The sequence below is a fragment of the Centrocercus urophasianus genome, unplaced genomic scaffold (genome assembly GCF_019232065.1).
Source record: "Centrocercus urophasianus isolate 14NV4802_14NV808 unplaced genomic scaffold, USGS_Curo_1.0 seq_11, whole genome shotgun sequence".
Lineage (NCBI taxonomy): Eukaryota > Metazoa > Chordata > Aves > Galliformes > Phasianidae > Centrocercus > Centrocercus urophasianus.
The window spans coordinates 19,764,570-19,778,490 of NW_024884253.1; the positions used below are offsets into that span (position 1 = coordinate 19,764,570).

Genomic DNA, 13,921 nt, shown 5'->3' on the forward strand with positions numbered 1-13,921 from the left:
TGATTCAGCCAGTCACAAAACTGTAAAACATTTCAGCACATGTTTTGGCAAGGTAATGAGCAGCTCTTTACTTCCAAAGCATTGTCAGGATCTATTGTGTTTTTTGGTATATGACAAAGGCCAGGGACCAACAGGAATCTAATGGGGTCTACGTGAAGCTTGTGTTTCTTTATCATTATTGTTCTACACGGTGACTATTCTTTCACTTGTAACGGAATGGCCAAGTAACTCACAGAAACAACTATTATAGGAAGAGCTTTATTTATCTTTAAACAATCTCTATATTACAATTTATGCATCAATATGCAAAATTAGAAGTATTAAACGATCTCCACAAAATATTCAGGAATGAAGTGTGTGTATATACATTCATTTTTTAAATAATGATATTAAAACAAAGACAAAATTATTAAAGCACTGTATGAAATGTTGATAAGGAACGGGCTTATTTCACATTCAGGAAGGACAACTCAGGCTTCTGTCTTTCAGTACACGAGAGACACGGCTTTTAGAAATCACATTTAACAAGACCTCATGAGAAAAACACTGCCAGTACTCCATTTGTAGGTACTGTGCATTTGGTCAGATCCGGTATGCATAGAAAGTATTAAATAACAAACATGTATCTATTTGCTCTAACTGTTGATCAGATTTTATTCCAGTTCTTGCCTCTAATTCTGGCCACGTTCAGGAATCCTGAGACAAAATGAATGTCTGTGAGTATGTGGAGAAGAGGAGAGAAGTCACAAGCACATTTGAAAGCCAAGTAAGATCTTTTTTTTTAAAAAATAAAGCTGCTCTAGACAGATTTGGTTTATAAAATAATTAACTGTGCCCAGAATGATTCCTTCTCTAGTACAAACTGTAAAACTTCAGCACTTACTTAGAAAGCTCATTTGTTTTCATGTGTTTAAAAGTGTACTGCAATGGCATTGTTAACTATTAATCACTGTAATTGGAACCTGTGGGTCCTTACTTTCCGACCAAAATGAAAAAAAAAAATATCTCATTTTCCTCAGTACAGATAATATCTGAAAGGTTGTTATTTTTAAGTATCCCTATTTTTATCACTTCAAAGGTGATAAGCATAAAATAGGGGTTAAGCAAACTGGTACTATGTGTAGTGGTGTCAGATCAGCAGTAAGGAAGATCCACCAAGGCTGCATTTAGCACCTGCACGTCTATGTTAGGAGCTCATAGATTCTTAGCTGATTTCAAGGAGGCTAAGCTCTGGTTCATAAATTTTTGAACTGCGTGTTACTGGCTTCCAGCTAATGACCAGACAACGCACAGTGTCATATATACATTGAAAGTTCTGAAAATCTGATGGTGGATGAAATAAAGTTTCTGTATACAGATGGTTTTAAAAATAAATTCATGCTGTAGTTCATGTTTTGTTCTCCAAACCACACAAAGGCACTAGTTTACATTAAGGACTAATGTCCTGCAAAACTTCAGTCAAATAAAGGAAGCTATTCTAAGGTTAAAGTGGTGCTAAAACCCAGCTGTCACTAAGTAACTTAAAACAGCCACGCTGGGTTTTTCAGATTTAGTGGGGGAAAATGTTTTGCCTTAGGATGTGCGTGCTGGGGGCAGTGCATGTGTGGGGGGAAAGGCTCAGCCTTGAGCAAGTTTTTACAGCTGAGTTATAAACCTGGTTTACAACAGAAACTGGCAGACCCTAAAATATGATATAGTATGTATTGATACATATGTTTTGTGTGGCAAAAATGTCTCCATGCATGCAATTTTTCCTTAGTCCCCGATTTGTGGTTACTGAAAGAAAAAGGATTTTGATCGAACTATATAGTCGAGGGCTTTTCCCTTTCACTTTATTTATTTGCTAGAACACCTTCCTTCCAGCACCAGCATCTTGGCTACAGAGCAGGAATGCTGTCACGATTAGAAAAGCTTAACCTGGTTATTATCTCCTACTTCCTCTAAAATTATATGCATCTTTCCTTGACACATTACAGCATAGGAAGCGTTATGTCAAAATGGTAAGATATTACTAGTATTTATTAATAAAATCCTTTCCTCAGGGCTTTATTTTTTACCATTATGAACTTGCTAATGAATACTTGGGCAAAATGGGGATCAACCACGTAGTTATATGTTTTGGTTACAGCTGGAAGGTGCTCGGCAGCCACGGCTTGCGGCGCTGGCAGTGTGGCGGTGCTGGGGGTGAGGTGGTACGATGTCTTTGTGACGTACTCCACGAGGCGGTTGTACTGCTGCTCTGAGAGTCTCTCTCTAACTCCGTCTGCCTGAAATAAGATAACATAAAGGCATTACTGAGTAATTGACAGTGACTGAACTTAGTCGTGAAGACAGTAACTTCCACATCATTTTCTCTAGTTAAAAATCTTTTTCCCTAGGGTCTCTCTTACAGTAGTTTCATGGATATTTTAATCAGCAGATTCCTCCTGTCACTGGATGGTGGCCTACTCTTTGCTATTCTGAGTAGTTCTGCCTGAGAAGCTCTAGCTCCACCATAGAAAAGTCTAAGCAGAATCTTTGGAGATTTTCAGGGATGGACCCAACACACCTAGCTCAAGAGAAGATCTTTACAATGGACCAGCTCTTTGCAGACAGGAAAAAATACCTGAAGCCCTATTAGAAAAACACCAGTAGCTCCCAGGAGTGTTTATCAGATAGATAGCAGTTCTGATTAGCAAAACTTTCACACTTTCTCACAAAGTACAATGTTTGAAAACCCACAGTCGTTTCTGGGAAACTGAGTAAGTTTAAGTCTTTCACTCACTCGATTCAGAGTAAGAACTAGAAGCTGCCTCCCAGGTATGACCAGATACATCCACCAGCCTCTGGTAACCAAAGAAGCATCCACAGAATTACAGAATTTTTTGGAAAAGATTTTCACTAAAGGTGGTTTGGGCATGTTATTTATGGAGAACTCCTCATGCAAAGTGTCTTCTCCTAGGTGATCTGGAGAGACTACTCTGAAGAAATCCCTTTTTGTAGGCTGAAATATGTTGAGGTTCAAGGTTCTAGTAAGAAGGTCACAATGATGCACCTCTAGCTAAAGCCAAGGCTACCAACAGAAAGGTGGCATCTACCACGTGGTTTCAGTCAGATTAGGTATTAGATGAAAAGCCATGGGCAAATCTGGCCCTGGAAGAATCTGCTGTGTCCTTTTTTTTTCTCTGAAGAGAAAGAAATTGAAGATGACTGTGACTAGACTGAGAAGGGAGAACATGCAAGCAGGCACCAGCTAGCTGACTTAGTTGAAAAAAAAAAAAAAAAAATTTCAGAAATATTACCATGGATGCTACAGCGTTGTCATTATCAAAGTAATTCAGAATAGAACTTATTTCCAAATAGTGAAAATAACAGAAAGGCAGACACTATTCTAGGGATAGGTTTTGATGCTTCCTTAATTACAGTTGGAGAACTGCTGACCATTTTCATTTCTACAGGGTTTAAAATGTCTTTGTTGGATTTCATGCTGAGGATTCAAAGACTACTGCCTTCAGCCTGTCTTTCAGGAAGTTTTACACATGCCTTGATGGTATTTTCAAGCAGTGCCATTGGATTCTGTTTAACAGCCAGGATCAATATCTTGTCACATCTTTGGACTGCAGGGCTCATTTAAAACAAACCATTGCTTACTTGAAAAAATAATTAATATGATTCATAGATAGTGACAGCTGTCACATTCAAATCAAAACAGTCCCTTGCCTTTTTTAAAAAACAAAACAAAAACAAAAACAAAAAACAAAACTATGCCTTTGGAGAAGAATTTACTGCTCATCAAGCAGAAACGCTCCTGTTTTCAATCATCACCACAAAAATGCTAAAGGAAGCAGGCTCTCAAACAAACTCAGAAGCTCAAAGTTCGAGCCTGTGTATAGAAACAATGGAAATGAAGAAATGGGCAGAGGAAAGCGTGGTTTCCTCTACACTCTCCTTAAAGGGAGAGGGAAAAAAATCGTAAGGCAGACTGCTGCTGCAGCAGATGGATACATGGCAAACAATGGAGAATGTCTGAATGATGGCTTCAGTCTGTCGTTACAGAAAAAGCACCTCAGCAGTCCATCTGTTTTACCAGTTGAAAGGAGAGACATATGCTGAAGCAGCACCTATGCAAACTAGACTATAGTTCTGACTCCACATTGACCAAAAGACAAAAGTTATCAAAGCAGGTGGAAATAGTGTTGGCATTCAACTCACCTAATTGGGTGAACCCATTATTCATAGGACCCTCAATGAATGTCAAAGGGTGCCCATTTTTTCTGCATGAAGGAATTCAATTCTACACCTTTGCTCCATAGGCACTTCCAAGTCAGGCACCATTTTGTCAGACCACCCCTCTGCTGCCATACCACCAATATCTGCCCTGATGTCATGGCTGAATATAATAAAATAGGAGGCATTACTTTTGGAGCAAACCTCACAAAAGAAGCTAGATTTTCAATGAGATGTAAGGAAGAAATTCTTTGCAATGAAGGTGGTGAGGTGCTGGCACAGGCTGCCCAGAGAAGCTGTGGATGCCTGTCCCTGGAGGTGTCCTAGGCTGGGTTGGATAGGGCCCTGGGCAGCCTGGTCTGGTGAGATGCATTTCTGTGCCCATGGTTGGGAACTAGCTCCCTTCCAACCCAAACTGGTCTGTGATTCTTTGATTCATTCAGACCTAGGCCACATCCCACAAATATAGCATAATTATTCAGGAGGAAATATTAACTGTACTTGGCCAGAGTATCTGGGATCCTACCTGCTTCCAGATGATCTCATCCGTAACTGTCTGCTTGCCCAGCCAGTTACCATTTAGCTTATATTGTCAAGACAACAAGAAAAACTTGGAATTGCTGCTATTCAACTTTTTTTTTCTCCCCTAAATGGGATCCAGCACTGTCACTAAGTTCCTTAACCAACTGTTTTGAGAATCTGCAATGTTAATAACCAAACCATTCAACCAATCAAAACTTGAACAAGGGTTGCTTAGTGCACCTGCTAGATGAATCTTAAACACCACACGACCTTTAAGGTTAGATGGTCACATTTTCTGAGTTAAGAACTTTAATTTTTTTCCTAAAATTCCTCCAACTATGATTTATAAAGGATAATCCTACAGCAGTTCTAAATCTACAGTAGCTACAGCATATTTGTTGTAGTGGTCCAGATGTGTGTGTAACAACTATGGTCTGCTTTGTGCACGCAGAGTGAGTAAAAAGGTCTGTTATTTTAGGTTTTTTTTTTCTTCTCACAACTTCTTTAACAATCCATGGAGTGTTTTTCAGCTCCAAGTATGATACAGGTAGCATGTGTGAAAACCCTGTTGCAGAACATCAGAAAGAAATCCTGGAATATCTGAAATTCCAGTGCCCTTCGATTTTTGCTGCCTGCAATGAACTGAATCACAGAATCACAGAATTGTAGGGGTTGGAAGGGACCTCCAGAGACCATTGAGTCCAACCCCCCTGCCAAAGCAGGTTCCCTACAGCAGGTCGCACAGGTAGGCATCCAGGCAGGTCTTGAACATCTCCAGAGAAGGAGACTCCACCACCTCCCTGGGCAGCCTGTTCCAGTGCTCCGTCACCTCACTGTAAAGAAGTTCTTGCGCACATTTGTGCAGAACTTCCTATGCTGCAGTTTCCAGCCGTTTCCCCTTGTCCTGTCTCCACTCACCACTGAAAACAGTCTGGCCTCGCCATTCTGCCCCCCACACCTTAGATATTTATAGACCTGGATCAGGTCCCCTCTCAGTCTCCTTTTCTCAAGGCTGAACAGACCCAGTTCACTCAGCCTTTCCTCGTAGGAGAGATGCTCCAGGCCCTTCACCATCTTCGTGGCCCTCCGCTGGACTCTTTCCAAGAGATCCTTGTCTTTTTTGTACTGGGGAGCCCAGAACTGGACACAGTACTCCAGATGAGGTCTTACCAGGGCAGAGTAGAGGGGGAGGATCACCTCCCTCGACCTGCTGGCCACGCTCTTTTTAATGCACCCTAGTAAGCCATTGGCCTTTTTGGCCACAAGGGCACACTGCTGGCTCATGGCCAACCTGTCGTCCACCAGGACACCCAGGTCCCTCTCCGCAGAGCTCCCCTCCAGCAGGTCATCCCCCAACCTGTACTGGTGCATGGAATTATTCCTCCCCAGATGCAAGACTCTACACTTGCTTTTGTTAAACCTCATCCGGTTTTTTTCTGCCCAGCTCTCCAGCCTTTCCAGGTCTTGCTGAATGGCAACACAGCCTTCAGGCGTGTCAGCCAATCCTCCCAACTTCGTATCATCAGCAAACTTGCTGAGGGTGGCCATTATCCCCTCATCAAGGTCATTGATGAAGATGTTGAACAAGACCGGACCCAGTACAGACCCCTGAGGAACACCACTGCTTACAGGTCTCCAACTGGACTCTGCACCACCAACAACGACCCTCTGTGCTCTGCCAGTCAGCCAGTTCTCAACCCACCTCACTGTCCACTCATCTATCCCACATTTCCTCAGCTTTGTTATAAGGATGTCGTGGGGGACGGTATCAAATGCCTTGCTGAAATCAAGGTAGACTACATCCACTGCTTTCCCCCTATCCACCCAGCCAGAGACAACATCATAGAAGGCTACCAGGTTGGTCAAGCACGACCTCCCCCTTGTGAACCCGTGCTGACTACTCCTGATAACCTCCTCTTCTTCCAGTTGTCTGGAGATGACATCCAATACAAGCTGTTCCATCACCTTTCCAGGGACAGAGGTGAGGCTGACTGGCCTATAATTGCCTGGGTCTTCCTTCTTGCCTATTTTGAAGACCGGGGTGACGTTGGCTATCTTCCAGTCTTCAGGCACCTCCCCCGTCCTCCAAGACTTCTCAAAGATGACAGAAAGCGGTTCAGCAATCACCTCTGCCAGCTCCCTCAGCACCCGTGGATGAATCCCATCGGGTCCCATGGATTTGTGAACATTGGTGTTGCCTAGGCGCTCTCGGACCACTGTATCAAGAGCAGTTGGAATTGGAGGCTCTTAGAGAGTTTGATGCCTGTCTGGAAGCACACAGTGTCTCAATTACTTTGGAAGACAATGCAAGCACAATTAATGCTTCCCTTTCAATAACAATGTTGTCAGTGCCAAAGTTTTCAAGATTCCATCCAGGTTATTCCTAGCCAGATGGATTAAGTTATATCTGTGGAGGCGAACAAGCCATCAGGCACACCGACTGCTGAAAGAGGCAAAATATGCTCTATAACATCTCTGGTGATTACAGCTGTAGAATAGCTCATGTTTTGTTTCCTAATAGTTCCAAGAAGCTGAGGAGAGGCAAAGGGAGAAACTGTTTTGGGCAGAGCTGAAACAAAACTTCTGGCAATTATTTTGGGTGGACAATAAGATACACACAAAAACCATAATATTTTGGAAGACCTAACTGGGCATTTTTCAGCAAAAAATGTTGGTCTTCACCAAGTCGTCACGTAGAGAAGTGCCTGCACTTCAGCTGCAGCAAGACAGCCTACCACTAATAGCTGGGAGTCACATCTATTCAGATGTCGCTCTGCAGCTATGAAGCTGCTTACCTGCAAGCTGTAGCGTGCGTCTCTTAAGTTTGCTTTCCCTTATCATATTCACAGAGCCTTTTTACACACTCTTGTTGAGCAGCTGAAGGGGAGGCCTTGGCTCCCATAAGCACCAGTGCTCTACAGAATTGACTTTGCTCCACTTCTGGGGCACACGCACTCTTTACTGCTTTTATCATGCCATACATTTTCACTGCCTTTCACTGCACTCTCAGTCTGTGTCAGCAGAAGACACTGTGTACACAGAGGCTGGGTGGCTCAAGGCTTACAGCTCCTGGCATTGCTATGCCACTGGAGTAGGAGGTCCCGTATTTTTATCCACTAAAAGAAAAGAAACATACCCAGCTGAAGAAAGAAACATGTACTTGGTCCAGTACCTCTCCGAGGCAGGTCACTCAATGGTGTGTAATAGCATGTGTACGTAGGAATGTTGGATTCTGTGCACGTCATGTAGAGCGGAGCATTTACATGAGCCTCTATGCCTAGCAGTCCTACATAGTGCCAGCTGCAGCAGCTATGGGGACTAGAATTACTCCCAATCCTTTGCCTTTCCTCCTCCTAGACAGGCATCACCATCTTGTAGCAATCTTTGGACAATCCCCCCAACAGAGCAGCAGCCTACTCCTCACCCCATGAATAACCAAATATAAAGACAAGAGCCACCACGGCTACTACTACCCAATTAAAAAAATACAGCCTGTTGCTAAAGTTAGGATTAGGTTAAATTGAGTGCATCAATAATCTGAGGGGGAACAAATCAACTTCCCTCCAGGACAGTAGTTCTGGACTGAGAAGGATGGTCTGGATTCAGTAGAATGGGTGCCTCCAGCAACCACACAGTGTTCAGGGACAGAAAAGTGGAGCTCTGGCCACTTGCATCAAATTTAAGTAATGCCTCAAGGAACACTATGATGCAAAAGGGCAAGTTCAGTCAACAGCACTCTGTGAGACTGACATTACTGGAAAGACAATAAACAAAAAGAGAATTCAGCATTTCAAAAGCCTTTCATAAAAATTCCAAGTATTGTCACGACACAGATGAAGTCCTTGTTCTGCTGGAATCAATGGCAAAATTCTTTGGTGACCAGCAAAGTTTGGATTTCGCTGAGCACACTGAAGCCTCTCTTACTTTTGGCACACCTCATACTAACTGTTATTTTACGTATATTCTTTTTGCATTTTTGAAACAGAAATTCCTGGAATGGCAGTGTATTAACTACCTGACATACTTTTATAAAAAACAAGAATCAGGACATATAAGTTTGCTTTTGAAATCATAGAATCATGTGATTCCACTTGAGAATTTAATACAATAAACATTGTTTCCCGAAAGTGTAAAAATATACCATTCTTCTACCATTAAAATATGATAATTCATCCAAAACCTCAGTATTCAAATGGCCTAGAGATCTTTCAATAGGAAGATGAAGAATTTATGCTCTTTCTGGCAAACACTTGGTGCCTCCAATCTCAGCAAGAGAACTGGTCTTTTTTAAAGATAGCATTTGCAGAAGAAGGAATATCTAAAGAACTAAACACAGCTAGCAGCCAAGAAAAAGCACTTTCCTGAAAGTGGGGAGATAAGAAACACACTGAAAGGAGGATGCATCAAGCATTACTGAACTGTTAAAACAGAATTCACAGAATGACGAAAGTAGCTGTTCTCGCTGTGACTTTGTAGGCACAACTAACTGGCAAACAAGCACCTCACATACCTGCAGCTAGGCATGAGAACTTCTTCAGAAACCAGGTGGTGCTTGCCAACAGCCTATACTTCCTCTTATTTTTCCCTCAGGAAATTGCTGTCACAGATACTAAATCAGACAGAAGAGCCAAGTCCATTTTATCCAAAGGGCAACAGTCAATGATGAGGTGTGTGAAAACAACGGGTGCCCTGGTTTGGCACTTAAACCTCTGGTCTCTCAACCCAAAGCTGAGTGTGCCTGCTGCCAAAAGCATCACCACCACTGTGACTTTATCTTTGACTGAAAACATCACTCAGCCTTTACCTCCAAATCGCACGGCACTCTCTGTTGTTTCAGCTGCACCTTCAGCAGGTCTTTTTGCTGATCGTCCTCCAGACAATCGATTTCGGTCACAGGGAAGGCCTGCTGCTGCGTGTCTTCACTGATACTGACCACAAAGAGCACCTCGGAGGTGAGCAGCAAGCAGCCGTCATGCTGCTGGCCTGACCCACTCACAATCATGACATCTAAGGCCATATGAACCTCTGGTTTCCCTAGAGATTGCAGCATTTTCCTGTGTTATCAAAGAAAAAAAAAAGAAGTAGTCAGTGTTAGGCACTGGACCCTCAAGGACTTCTTTTGATCACTAATGCTCTTAAGCCTGTAGCTATCATCCACAAATAGAAAATAAGCCACGGAATACGTTCCAAATCTCCATTACTGAACAATGTAAGACTCAAGATTTAGTGGATAAATGTGAAAATGTTATTTATCAAAACTCCCTAATCATTCAATACAAAGTTGGCCTAATAACCGTGCTAGGTCAGCCTATTTCCCATCCTAATAGAAAAATTACCCTGAGAAGCGGCTTACAAATTCAGCATAGAAAATAAAGCTATCTTCACTAACAGCTGTTTCTGGAGATGTGCAGTATTTTTCTTGGGCTCAGCGCAATGATAAATAAGAGCTCACTGAATGCCATTAAATAAAGATCAGCTCTGTAGTTCCAAAGCTGGAAGCAGATCAGCAGCCCATCATTTGCAGATTGGGTTTCTATGCACTACCTTTGTGTTTAATGTTCCTAAACAAACTGCCATAACTCAGCCTTTCCTAGGGAAGCAGCCTGTTGACTTGACCACAGGCCAGAGCCTATTAATAAACAACGTGGATGTAAAAATGAGAAAGTGTCTAAATAATTTTACCAGACATATTTGACGTGGCTATTTGGAGCCTGCTCAACTTGTTGATCATTTGGATGAGAGCGCTGCTTGGGAAGCTGAGAAAGTCCAGCTCCATGCAAAATACCTGTGGTAAGAGAATTTAAGGTTTTTAGTAGTTGTTTGCTACAGAACAGTTACATGTTGTAGTGATGTCATCTGTTAAAAGCAGTTCATAAAGCAGTGCAGATCCAAAGTGATGTCACATCTCTGGAAGATAATTCATTAAATACTACAATGCAAGAGCTGTGCACTTAACCCCCGTGATCTTGCATTAGCAAGATTCAAAGAAAAAACAACAAACCAAAACACCGCATGTTCTAAAAATTTGCCATACATTTGCAATTAAGAGAAACATAATGCTCCTGAGAGCCATCATTCCAGAGAAGGATCGGACATACCTCTTATAGTTTATGTATAAAAAATAAAGACTGTTGTTAATTTTCTTCGTTAATATTAAAATACTTCCATGTACGTGCCACAATCGGTACAAATTTGAAGGAAAGCTTGCCTAGGTCCTGTATGTTCAGTCACTTAATCTTAGTCTGTTAAGCATAGATCCATACACATTTATGAAATCTCCCAGTGCATCTGGTTTATTGTGAATGCTTCTTAATCTCACACAGAATGGAGACTAGAAGAAGCAGTTTAAGAGGGTTCTACATAGGCTATCCAAAGCTGAAGATGATACAGTATGTATGCTTTCAGAGGGCTTGTGGTCTTTTAAAAATGAGGTACAGTCACCAGAAAGAGAATTAGAGGGTTGCCAAACATTCACAAATTAACTAGTTCTAAAAATTTTAATAAGAAAGACAGGAAGTAGGCTAAGCAGTAAGCAGTAGTCATAAGTTTTAAAGCAAAGTTACTCTTTGAGTAAACAAAGTTGGGGTTTTTTTGGGGGCTAATTAAGCATTCTATTGAAGCAAAAGGCATTTTTTGCATAAGGGTGTCAATAACTTAGAGGTTCCTTTTTACACAATGGATAATAATTTAAACAAAACATCAGCACTGAGAAAACCCTTTAATTTTTAACACACATGTTGATGGTAATACTTAAAAGCAGCATCCCAGTTGTAACAGTTGGCTTACCGAGGTTCTCAGCATTATGTGAGTGAAAATGTTATTTACAGATGGAGAAAGAGAGAACATGTGTTTATTTCTGTGTGGTCCCCCACCCCTTGGTCCCCCCCAAGAGGCACGGTCCCACTTCCAATCCAGTTGTGGGTAAGAGTTACTTGAACTCTCGTGTTTTCCTCTCACGCACTGTCAGCTATTATTGATACAGTTTTGATGTTTTTTCCTGGCTAACTCCTTCTGTCACATGCTCATGGAAAACATGATGTGTTCTGTACCATATCTGCAATGAGAAGTGACCTTCCACTGTTACAAGTTTCTTGATAAAGACTGCTCTGAATCTAAAAAGAATAATTCCACAGTCAACAAAAAGGACACAGTGTGAGATGATAACAGACACAAGTTTTGATTTTACTGATGTGGGCTTTACAGTTATTGGATGTGTATTTCAGGGCAATGGGTATTCTTAATACTCCTACAAGGCAGATAAAGTTAAGGCAATTATTTTAAAGAATGACAGTAATTAAATAATTATTCCTTTCAATAGATTACTTCAAGGAATGAGTTCTAAATGTAATAGGAAGTGTGGAAACAATGTCCTGAACTTGAGCTCTAGGAGAATTACGTGCATTCTAAGTAACACATCACAAATAAAAATGTGGCTAGTGGCTAAAAGCTAAATCTTCAAGATTTATCCCATATATAATGACACATTGTCCTTGTATCAACAGATCTCCCTGCCTTTCTTCCCCAGTTGCCCCCCACAATCCACCTCTTTTCAAACATCCAGACCAGCAGCTTTCATTTCATGATACCGAAAGCAAAGAACTCAGTGCGTTTTGGTGTTTTCTTCTTTGACAGTTCTTGGTGGTCCAGAAACATCTACCATTCAATGTGAGAGCATTCAACGTGACTGCCGCTAAGTCTTGCCTAACAGCCCACCTCTGGCAGTTAAAAGGTTACCCGCGTGCCTAAAAACAGGGCTGTCTTCTCACAGCTCTCCAAAATAAAGGGGAAATTCTTCCAAGAACATAACTCTCTCTGTATAGAGATAACCCAACTCTTGCCTTGCTGTATCAAAGCACTCGCAAAATAAAGCTGTAATTGGACATAGTGTTGCTCGATTACATTTACGTAAATAACTCTTTTGTAAGCACATATGTTTCTGTAACTAATCCCAGTGTATTCCAACAATTACTTCATGCTTTCTGCATTCTGTGTTTCTGTGGCCTTACAAGACTGATTGGCAATACAAGAGAGAAGCACAACTTGATTTTTTAAGGAAATGAGTACAACTTTTGTAACTATACCGATGTGGCACTTCTAACTCCTTCTCTAAGCTTCCAAGCTGAGTAATTAGATGTAGCCAGTTGTATCTGAAGAGCATTTCAAAGATCTGTTCATGAAAATTGAAAGGGAGACGGTGGAAACAGAGAAACTCACCATATCCTGTTTGGGAGACAAGTTCAGCTGCACCTCCAATTGGCTTTGTAAAGACACCCATAATGCCTTTTCCCACACCAGAGATAACACCTTTGGCTTTATGCCCTGCTGATGCTTGGCTCTCAGACTCTCTCTGAAAATTCTGCATCGGCTGATCTACAATGCCAGCAATTGCACCTGAAAAAACAAGAGTCCCCAGAAGTTAGTGGAGATTAATATCCCAGAAGAAGCAATCGTGTCACTGCAACTGAACGCTGTTTGGATTTCAGATGGTACTCCACCCACCTTACACAGCTATTTAGCATGCAACCAATTAACTGAAAAATACTTCAGCTTCAGTTTAAGTTAAATATTCTCTTAATGTTTTGAGGTATTTTACTTTTTTAAACATTCAGATCACTTAATGTGAAAATATATTTTCACCATCCCACTACTTTCTCTAAAGGCTTCCGCTGAGTTGGTACAATTTAGCTCATTCTGTGTAGCAGTTCTGAAAATGCTGGGCTTGGAATAAAATCCACCCATTTTTTGAAGACTTTAGTTCTTATGGAAATGAGATTTTCACATAAGCCTGAGATAGACTTCATGAGAATAAAAACTGCCTGTATTCAATAGATCATTTTTATATCCTCTTCCACTGCCAGAAATGTTCATAAGCTAATGCAACTTGTGATATATTACTAAGATTAGCAGAATTAGACTTTGAGACTTTTTGTTACTTTTTTGTGAAAACGATCATATTTTACTTTAATGTGCATGGGTCAAACTTTTACAAGTGACACAGTGACCTTCCCAGCTTTTAGTATCAACAGAGAACTCCAACTTAAATCTTCCTAAATGTAAACAGGTATGCGAGGTGGTACATTTCTTTGATCTTTAGTTTACTTGAGCCACTTAACTACAGACATGTCTCTAGTTATTGTAATTTTGATAGATAAGCTATTTGGAAATCACTAAGAATACGATTGGACAAAGTGAC

At 41.2% G+C, this 13,921-nt stretch overlaps 1 protein-coding gene across 6 annotated transcripts in view; it reads right to left on the bottom strand.

Annotated features, from left to right (window-relative positions):
• Positions 1–242: 242 nt before the first annotated feature.
• Positions 243–13,921, bottom strand: part of VPS13B (vacuolar protein sorting 13 homolog B) — a 417,159-nt gene continuing 403,480 nt past the window's right edge. For all 6 annotated transcript variants that reach the window (XM_042834797.1, XM_042834830.1, XM_042834815.1 and 3 more), the window contains exons 59-62: positions 12,943–13,119; positions 10,411–10,513; positions 9,533–9,782; positions 243–2,267 (exon numbers count right to left, since the gene is read on the bottom strand). In XM_042834797.1, coding sequence (XP_042690731.1) covers positions 2,022–2,267; positions 9,533–9,782; positions 10,411–10,513; positions 12,943–13,119 — 776 coding nt within the window. In that variant the 3' untranslated portion in view covers positions 243–2,021. The remainder of the gene's footprint in view (positions 2,268–9,532; positions 9,783–10,410; positions 10,514–12,942; positions 13,120–13,921) is intronic.